A 10,655-nucleotide genomic window follows, 5' to 3' on the forward strand; every position below is an offset into this window, starting at 1 on the left:
CCACCCCGCCGCCGCCCCGCCTCACATACACATACTGAAATTTCTGGGAAAAGAAATCCAGCCCAATATGAATCAAGTATGTTCCAGTGGGACACTTTCTTCCTGATATGAACACAAGGAAGGAAGAGACAGTCTCTGGCCTGCTAACCACAGGGCCATCAAGAAGCAGAGTGCCATATATAGAGCTCAGTGAGAAAGATGGCATGGTCCTCTCCCTCGAGGAGCTATCTAGTTTGGGAAATAAGATTAACATACATAAAGCAATAACAATCAATATTAAATGGCATAAAACTAAGTGCTAAATGTGCAGTATAGACACTGTACCCTTAAAGATGGTGGAGTAGTTGGGAGAAAACTTTGTACAAGAGGAACTAACTCACCTCTCTGTTATCGCCCTCTCTTGTCTAATATTAACCTTTTACTGCATTCAGAGGAGACTAATGAGGAAATGCTTCCCATTTTTGTCCTTTTCTACCTGTATCAGTTAGGGTAAAGGCTAAGCCGTTGTCCCAAAGAGACCCCAAAGTACAGTGCCTTAAATAAGATAGAAACTTATTTTTCTTTCACCTAATTGGCTGGTTCACACTATCTGAGTAGCTTTGCTTCACAAAGTCATTGAAGGGCCCAAGGTCCTTCTACTGTGTCCCACTGTCCTCTAAAGGCTTGTCTTTGTTTACGTAGTCAAAGCTAGGTTTCTGCCATGAAAGTGTTTCAAGACAAGTGGCTTATCTTCAAGCTAGAGATGACACAGAAATTGCATGCACACTTTTGCTCATATCTAATTAAGCCAAATTTAGTTACTTGACCATACTCAGCTGCAAGGGAAGCTGGGAAATGTAGTCACTAGCTGAGCAACCACGTGTCCAATTTAAGCTTAGTGTAGTGGGTGAGGTTTCTGTACCTAAAAGGAAGCAGGGAAAGCACGGAAACCAAGAGATTGTTACTCTGCCCTCCTAGTCTTTCCCCACCTATTTAAATCCTTCAGGACTCATCCCCGGTTTCATCTTCTCTGTGTAGATTCCCTCCTGGCTCTCCCAGAACTCCCTTAGGACCTATCAGCATTCGTTGTTCCACTTCTATTGTTATTTAGCCTTGCCATGGGTTTCTATCTTATTTCCACAATAAAATGATAAGTTTATGAAGGGCTGCTCTAACCAACTGTATACTTTCATGGGTATAGCACAGCAGTGAATACATAGTAAGTGCTCAATAAATATTTATTGATTGAGATGGCAGTTTAAGGTTTTGGATGGGTAAATAGGCAAATTCCAGATATGAGAAGCAACCTATGAGAAAGCAGGACAAGCACACTGAGCATGGCTCACCTGACTGTTTAATTAAATGGAAGGTCTATGAGAATATCCAGAATTTATTTGAAAAGACGTAGAGGTGGAAAATTAGGAAGACTTCAAAGAGCAGAGAACGCAATTTTATTATAGGGTCACAAAAAACTTAAATAATACTGACACAGGAGTAGAAACATGGTTCAGTGGAACAGGAAGACTAGAAAGCCCAGATACAGATTTTAATGCACAAAAGAATTTAGTAATAATAGAAGTATGACCAGCATAGAAGGGATAGATTATTCAATAAATGATTATTTAATTATCTAACTATTCAAGGGAAAAATAAATGAACAGTTATATCTTTACCTTATGCCACATAACAAAATAAATTGCAGATAGATTATAAAATTTTAATTTAAAATAGGAAATGCTTAAACATTCACAAAAGATGTAAATATTTACCTGACTTCGCATAGGAACTAGTTCATGGATTTGCTTAGTAAAATCTAAAACATTTGTTGACAAAGTGGAAGCATTATAAATAACATTAAAAGGGAAATCACGAAACAAGTAAAAATATTTGCAACATATGACAAAAGAATAGTATTCCTCATATGTAAAAAGTGCCTACAAAATAATAGGAAAAAACAAGAGAATAGTGTGTCCAATAGAATAATGGACAAAGATAGTCTGCACAATAGGTAATAAACAGGGAAAAACTGTTCCTACACACCAGCTATCAAGGAAATGCAAATTGTAACCACAAGATAATTATTTACTTAATAAAATAGGCTAAGGCTTTAAACAGTCATAATGCCAGTGTTGTGATTGGGTATGGCAGTGGACAGACATGACTGGAAGCTTTGTACACCTAGGGATTTATCCTGAGGAAATAGCCATGAATATTTAGAAATATTTACCTGGAACATCACAGTCCAGAGAAGAGAAAAATTGGCGATAATGAAAATTTCTAAAAATGAGACATTACCTAAGTAAGTTATGAAATACTCTTAAATCAAGTACTTAGGGAAAAATAAAACAACAACTTAAGGCCTATCTCGGTATTCAGAAGTATGAATGACTTACTTTCTTCTTTGAACTTTTCTGAAATTTTCAAATTGTCCTCAGTGAATTTGTATTTATAATCCAGTAAAATGTTATATAAAGATTTAAAAGAAAAGCATTTATTTGAAAGCAAGCTATGGTTTAGTGAGCAATAAAATTGGTTAGGAAGGATGGAGTCAAATTTTAAGGAACCTTGAAAGTCAGGCAGATTATAGGAAATGTGAAGTCATTTACAGTCCCCCCCACCCCACACCTTATTCCATGTTACTCAGTATATAATACAAGGAAGGGTAGCATTATAAACAAATGGAATCTCATGGCACTGTTACTTAGCTCAGTAATAAAAGCTGTTTTGACCAGGAGTCTGGATGTGCAGCTCCTTTATATTTAAGAGAGAGCATGTGCCTGTTTATAAACTATGAGCAGTTACTAGAATAAATATCAAAGTGTACAGTTACACAAACTACTTTATTTTTCAGCAAGCCTTCAGATTTGAACTTTAGTTTTTATATGTTAGCTATTCCACTTTTTATGGCTGTTTTATGTGTCTATAAAATAGAGACATTTGGTTGGATGTGTTGTGATTTCAGCATTCTGTGGCAGAAGGTGTCTGTCCTTGTGGCTGTACTGTCCCCGCGTTCCTGGAGATGAGAGCCAGTTCTGACACACTGAGTGAATGAGGCACATGAACATTGCTGGGCTCATCCTTAAATCATTGTCACTGTTCTCTGCTTTTAGCGCCACCCAAGACTGTCAAACCCCCTGAGGATCAACTGAAGTCGGAGAACCTCGAGGTGTCCAGTTCCTTCAACTACAGTGTGCTGCAGCATCTCGGCCAGTTTCCACCCCTTATGCCCAACAAGCAAATCGCGGAGTCGGCCAATAGCAGTAGCCCCCAGAGCTCTGCGGGGGGCAAGCCTGCCATGTCCTATGCCAGCGCTCTGCGGGCCCCTCCAAAGCCCAGGCCCCCTCCTGAGCAGGCCAAGAAGAGTAGCGACCCGCTGTCTCTCTTCCAGGAACTGAGCCTGGGAAGCTCATCTGGCAGCAATGGCTTTTACTCATATTTTAAATAATCACTTTTTTTTCCCCTCAAGGGAGAATGTTTTAATTTCTGTTTGTATCAGTAGAATTAAGGTAGTTGGACTTCATCTATACAGTTCCCTTTGTTTTAATATTAAATATGTTCTCACTTAATTGCTTTGCTGCTAGACTTGCAACTAATTTTTTTTAAGTATATTCCATTATTTTGCATTTTTGATGTGTCAAAACTTTGACAGCTTTTATGTAGAATAAAAAAATTTTTTTAATTTGTGTATTGTTACATGTGTTTGCATCAAGCTAGCAGCCAAGAGGTTAATTGTGCAACTATTAAAAAAAAAAAAAGAAAGAAAAAAAAGTTTGTCTAAAATGTATTTAAAAAGAAAAAAAAATTGTAAGTAGCATTTACATTTATTCAATAATATTACCATATGCTGGGTTTCTGTACCAGAAATGGCCAGTTGATGTATAAATGTATGTTATTTTTGCTTAAATTCATTTAAATTTTTTTTAAAATAAAGGGGCAGCATCTTCTAAGTACTTTATCAGCTTTTTTTTTTTTTTTTTTTTTTTTTTTTTTTTTTTTTTTTTTTTTTTTTTTTGGTGACACGTGCTGCGTTCCTAAAACTTTTATATTTTAGGACTATGTATGATGTGTTTGTTGTAATCTCCATCCACCATAGGATAGAGTTAAAGGCATTCTTTGCAGGCATATTTTATATGCCACTGTTTTTTGAAATGTGAAAAAAACGTTGGCATACTTAGTTATTTTTTGGACAAGCTACACTTCAAGCTTGTTTTTAATGTTAATTTGATAGTGTGTGTTTTTTTTTTTAAACAAATCAAGAAGCTGAAAATTTTAGGATTGTTGGTGCTTAGTAGACTTGATAACTATTTTAAAATGCGTGAATTTAGTACAATTCTTTTTTCTCACTATGCATGTGTAAATGTTTGTAACCTGGCTTCCCTCTTCTCCAGTGGTATAAAGAATTGTGCCGCTTTAAGGTTTGGGTTTTTTTCCCTCCAGTAAAAATTTTGGTACCTTATTTGATGTTTACATTAAAATGTGACATTATATGTGGCAATTCAAATATTTTGCTAGCTGTCTTGTTTGAGGAAGACCATTAAAGAAGAAATATAATGTTTGTCAAAAATGTATCAAAATTCATCAGAATCTGGGGCAGAAAACTACCCTTGTTTTTCATGTCTTTCAGTTCTTCTAAAATTCCCCTGTTGAACTTGTACACGATATAAAATTTAATAAGCCATCTTAAATATTCTACCATCTAAAAATTGCTTTGAATGAATTTTGGTAAAATCCAAAGGAAAATGTTTACCCTCTTGAAACTTTTGGTCTTGTCACACATTTAAAGCAATATATGTCCTTATTTTCCTGACCTAGTAATACTACTTTTGTATTTCAGAGGTATCTTGAAACTACAATATAAACTTTTAAAAAATAATAAGACGAAGCTGGGAAACCTTTCAAATGAACCCAGTCTTCCTGATGATCCATTCAAAAACAGGATTTTGGAAGACCACTTTTGATAGGCCATCCTATAATCAAAGTACTTTTTTTAAAACCAGGTTGAAAAGTGGCAAAGGTAAAGAAAAATTACTGACATTTCTTCTATGATTGGAGTTTAGTTTATGTTGGCCAGCTACAGCCCCTTTTAATCCTCAGACAGTCTGGGATAAAAGAGTGCCTTTGGTTAATGGTTAGCAAGCTCCAGGACAAGCGCTGCGTGCCTCTTTTATTCAGCTCTTTCTGCTAAGAGTGCGGTTCATTTGTGTGTGGCTTCGCGTTACAGGCTGTGGGTCTCTGTGTAAGGTGGCAGACATAGACTTGTAAACTGCAGACGTGTTAATGGTTAGTATAAATCACAGTTGGAAAACTGAGCCAGCAAGTTCCAGCACCACGCTTTCTCTGTATGATGTCAGATCACCACATTTAGCAATGTCAAATTTTACTCAGCATACTTTAGTAGGAAGAAAAGAAGAAAAGGTTTTGCCATGTAGCTATGTACTTTTAAGTCTATGACAAAACTCAAGACATAGTCTGAATGAAAATTAGATCTCCCCAATATGAGGCTGTTATAATTTTCCCATCAGTGATTATCCACCCCCCAGCCCCCACCCCAGTACACAGGACTACAACGCAAGCTAGATAAGTGTTCAAAAGCAATCTGATAATATGAAGACAAAATTGTCAAGGCTTTCAGTTGACCCCTTGTCATGAGGTTATTGCCTAATTTTCTGTTTTCTATACTTGAATCTTTAAAAAATATCAGTTTTTAAATTATTTATATTTATATTTAGTTAAGGGTCATGGGGTCATATATGCACCCCCATTACGTTATATAAATATGTTGATGATGGAAGCTTTGGATAAGGAAGCTATTGTCATGACATCCTTGTTCTAAGCAGTTATTCCTAAAAACTAAAAATAATAGCGACTTATTGGCCCACCTCTCTGCTGTGAGTATGTGAGTGCTCCTCATTCCTTATCATTTCCATAGCCAGTCAAGGATTCTAATGTTGCTTCCATCTAATACTCTTCTTAGATTCTGCATCAAATGCTTATTTTGACTTATAACAAGCTTACTCTTCCTCAGCATTACATAATGCCATCTGTAACCGTGCTTTAAAGAACCTGCTCATTATGCATAGTATCTTAGAACATTTTGAACAAGTCTTGTGTAAGAATCATTGCAAGTTTCCATCAAAATGAGGCATGTCTTCTGAGTACAGCTGATGTTCTTTGGGTATTACTTGAGTAGTAGTAGCAAGTACCCATAAATCAGATTTATGAAACATAACTTATATACTAGGTTCAACCCTTATATATGCATATATATGTATAGTATATGTATATATGTATATAAATTTTTTTTTCCAGAAAACTTGATGATAGCGCTCAGATAATACTAAGTATTACCAGCTTCCATTTCTTCAGAACAGATTTTTTTCTAAGTGAGGTTAATTGTTCACATAATGTCTTTTTACGTCTTTGTCCTTTGTATCACACTGAAGTTTTCTTTTCTTGCCAGAATATTTTGTTTCACTTTTAATTTCAGTGCTACTTGAGATTTTCTTTTTTTTTTAACCTTAAAGACCGTATTTTAGATGAGTTTGTAAAGTAGAGCCTTCATGCTGAAAAATTTCTTTTCATGATCTAAAAATGGTATTTTGTTACGATTTGAAGAACCTCATTCCGTGTAGCATGGATATTTTCTGGTGTGTTTTTAAAGGGGGTTTTGGTTGTCATTTGGACATATGCTTTGCCAAAATGTTATAGCAGAACTTTGTTTTCGATTAATCAGTAGTAGTTAATTATTGACCATTTAAACTTAACATGACCTTAATTATCCTTTCCTCACACAGATATGCTCTCTATCCAGGTCATTTTTTACACGTGAAATAACAAACTGCTTTGTGTAGGTTTTTTTTTTTTTTTTTAATCATCAGATTTTAGAATAAGTTTAGGTTCGATGTAAACATCAACTGGTCTTTTCAGTTCAGAGAACTGCAGAATAAGTACAATAAGCAGAATTCCCACTGAATAAGCATTACCTAATTAAACAGCAATTTCTAAGACCTATTTATGAAAATACTCTCCTCTTTTATGGAGGCATTGGAGCTGCTGAGAAAGCTAACTGAATTTCCCGACTTTGGGATAATTAATATGTAGTATTGTGTTGCTCTAGTGTAGTTGATTTTGTGTGTTTAATATTTTTCATGTCAAGAGCAAAGCTGCAGACGTAAAAGATATTTCTCTAGCCCCCTTGGCTACAGCGAGCCACCTTTGTTAAGAGTTCAGGGTGTGAAGAACAATTTCAAGATAAATTTTAGTATTTCAGCTATCATTATTAAGAAAATTAGACTTACTGAAATACTCATTTAAAAACAGACACCTTCTACAGCATTGTTTTATAGTGGAGTTGTTTTAAAAGGGAATCCCAGAAAGAATCTATAAAATACAAGGTTAAAACTTTAAATGTATTGAAAGATACAAATTGGTGCTTTCAGATGTTATGTAGGCTAGCCATCGTTTTTTGTTTTTTTCCCTCCAGCTCCTCAATGATAGTAATTTGTCTTTTATGATTTACCAGACATTATTTCTTGCTTACCATCACCTTAACATATGAAAATCCTTAATTTCTACTGCCACGCTATATGTCTTCCTGTATCTCAAGGTATAAATGTCTTAATGGATCTGATTTGTCTCCACTCTTTGCCATCTGATCCACATTCAAGCCGTCTAGAAATTAGAAAGGATAGCTAATGTTCTAACTATGATTTCTGGTTCAAAATATCACGTAGCGGTGCCAATCACTTATAAAGACACCATCTCCATCTTGAAAGAGTAACGGGCATGTTAGTCTTGAAAGTGCTCGTTATGAGATGCTCCTCACATTTCCCATCTGCTTGAGGATGGACTTTTATTAGCTGAGACTTTAAAACTGTTAAAAGTCACACTTTCTACTTTCATACCTGTTCAATTAGTAATGTCAAGACCATTGTTGCAAGGAGTGAATCTTACTAAACACATTCTGTTATTACTTTAAACTAGAATATGAGGTTCAAGAGATTTTAAAACAATTGTGTAATATTTAAAATTTTTGAACCAATTGAAAATGTCTACTTTGGAGTGAACTTTAAGGAAACAGTCACCGGAGTTTCTAAACATTTTGGGGAGGGAGGTACCTAATGGAAGAATCTAGACTTAGAAATGTGAACTGTGGTTAAATTCCAAACCCAGTTCTGCAGTGGTCGTCTAAAGCGTCTAAAACTGGAGTGTTAACAAAACCCAGAGACATTCATATAGTTTCAGTTATCAGAGTATTAGACCAGATTTTATTTGCAATTTGTTCAACAGAGAGATTTTATTTTGATACAGATATTAAGCATAAAGCATAGTAAGTTTTATATAATTCTATGAGTTCATTAAACAATATTATGAAATTTTCATTATGTTCGTGGGGAGTCTTTTTAACTGTTTCTACCTCATATATGAGGTCTCTTCTGTATTTTACTTTGCATACTAGCATGTGATTGCCTGCCTTAGAACTATGTAGAGGAGGGGAAATCAATATTACCTTTTAAGAAATTTTTGATTTTATGAAGTGTTTTCATTAATACTTTTTTAATGTTTGAGAAGGGGAAAGGGTGGCAAATTACATAGGTTGCAACACAGAGTAGAAGTCATATAGTACTATTTACAAATCTGTCCTGTTTTAAGATTTTAGAATTGTGAACAGGATGGAGCAATGGTTCTTAAACTTTAGCCAGTATCAGAATTGCCTCGTGGTCTTGTTAAAATTCAGATAGCTGGATCCACCCCCAGCATTTCTGATTTTGGTCTGGAGCCTGATAATTTGCATTTCCAACAAGTTTCCAGGCGATGCTGATGCTGCCAGTCCAGGAACCACACTTTGAAAATCACCGGTCTGATTCTCACGGTTTGAAAGTCTCAGAGACCTTCAGAGTCTGAATGTCTTTTCAACCATGCATTTATTTACTCAGTGTAAAAAACTGATCTCTGGAGACATTTTTATAAATCTGGTGCCATGAGTGGAACATTTGTGGAGAAAGGTCTCCATGGAGCGACAGGCCCTTTGGATTGACCACCATCTCTCCTCCCTCTCACCCCTGCTGGGGTCTGCACTGCTCTTCCGCAGTAGGGTGAAGGAGCTCTTTGGTTTTAGGGTGAGTTTGCTTTTGTGTACACTGCTGCCTGGGCATCGGTCTAGAAGCTGTGCATTTGTTTGGTGTGCTTAGAGTCAATCTTGATCCACATGCATGGAAGTGAGAATCCTGGGAAGAAGCCATCAGAATGCCATGAGAATGCACCTAGCATGTATCGAGGCACTGAGTGTAGCAGTCCCTGTCCTAAGATGGCAGTGGCATGGAGCATCGAAAACAACAGATAATCCTTAAATAATAGTTTTTTTTTTGTTTTGTTTTGTTTTGTTTTTTGGGACGGAGTCTTGCTCTGTCGCCCAGGCTGGAGTGCAGTGGCGTGATCTGGGCTCACTGCAACCTCCGCTTCCTGGGTTCAAGTGATTCTCCTGCCTCGGCCTCCCGAGTAGTTGGGACTACAGGTGTGCGCCACCACACCCACCTAATTTTTGTATTTTTTAGTGGAGACGGGGTTTCACCATGTTGGCCAGGATGGTCTCCATCTCTTGACCTCATGATCTTGCCTGCCTTGGCTTCCCAAAGTGCTGGGATTACAGACATGAGCCACCGTGCCCGGCCAATGTTTAGTTTTTATGGTTATTATTTTTTTTTTGGTGGGGGGAGGGTGGTGAGGGCAAAGGATTTGTTTTTCAAATTATGTGTTTCTCAGGTTAACAAAGTTATTTTAGATTCTCTGGCATGCCAGCAGTTGTTAGAGAGAGCCTGAAGTGTTATATATGGCAGAAAATAAATGTCTCTGATTACTTTGCTACCTTTAAAAAAAAATCTATGTGTGTTTGCAAAACAGCCTAGTGGGATCTGCCACCTGCACAGCATGGATTATTCATAAGTCATAGATGCACATGTATGGGCACGTTATTTTTGAGAAAGAAACTGCCTCTAATATAATAAACCTGTCAGGTCTTTGGGTAGTTTTTAATTTGTGTGTTGTTGCTGTTTTATCTGGACTGCATCTTGGGGGGTATTGGGCTCTGCTTCTGGTTTTTAGTTTGGCTTTGAATTTACTGAGATACTAGAAAGACAAAAAAGAATCTATTTTTAAGGTAATAGAATACAGAATGACTTAGGTGTAAAAGTACACGTGAAGACCGTCGTAGAATAGACAGCTTTGGAGTTTTCTTAAGACACAGTCCTTCCTGCTGAAAAGGCTCGCTAACCTTCGGAGAGGATTGTTTATATTTTCAGCCTAGGTTCCTTTATGCAGTCCCAACTTAGGGGGAACTTTGGTTTATTTACACTTCGCTTTGCACGATACCTTGTATGCGAAGACCTCTTTATATCTTTCAGTAGGTCAGAGGGCTCTTTGTCCCAGTTGAAGTCCCAAAGTGTCAGTGCAGCTGAGAATGTCTCTCAGCCTCCCCCTTTACAGAGGAAGGGTCCTGGATTTTCATAAATCCAGACCATGCCTGCTTCCTATAAATCCATGTATATGACATTGTACTGTATCTGATTCCTGTGCCAGTCATCTGACCTGATTCTTTAAACCCCATAAAGGTACTGGCTATATGTAGTAGTTGTATCCTAGGTAAATATGGTGATTGAAATACTTCTCTTCTAAATTAT

The 10,655-nt window shown here is 36.7% G+C and overlaps 1 protein-coding gene across 3 annotated transcripts in view; it reads left to right on the forward strand.

The window, feature by feature from the left end:
* Positions 1-3,720, forward strand: part of HELZ (helicase with zinc finger) — a 173,917-nt gene extending 170,197 nt beyond the window's left edge. For all 3 annotated transcript variants that reach the window (XM_017855843.1, XM_017855841.1, XM_017855842.1), the window contains one exon: positions 3,090-3,720. In XM_017855843.1, the coding sequence (XP_017711332.1) occupies positions 3,090-3,424 (335 nt within the window). In that variant the 3' untranslated portion in view covers positions 3,425-3,720. The remainder of the gene's footprint in view (positions 1-3,089) is intronic.
* The last annotated feature ends 6,935 nt before the right edge of the window (positions 3,721-10,655 follow it).

The sequence above is a fragment of the Rhinopithecus bieti genome, unplaced genomic scaffold (assembly GCF_001698545.2).
Source record: "Rhinopithecus bieti isolate Rb0 unplaced genomic scaffold, ASM169854v2 scaffold_39870, whole genome shotgun sequence".
NCBI classification, from domain to species: domain Eukaryota; kingdom Metazoa; phylum Chordata; class Mammalia; order Primates; family Cercopithecidae; genus Rhinopithecus; species Rhinopithecus bieti.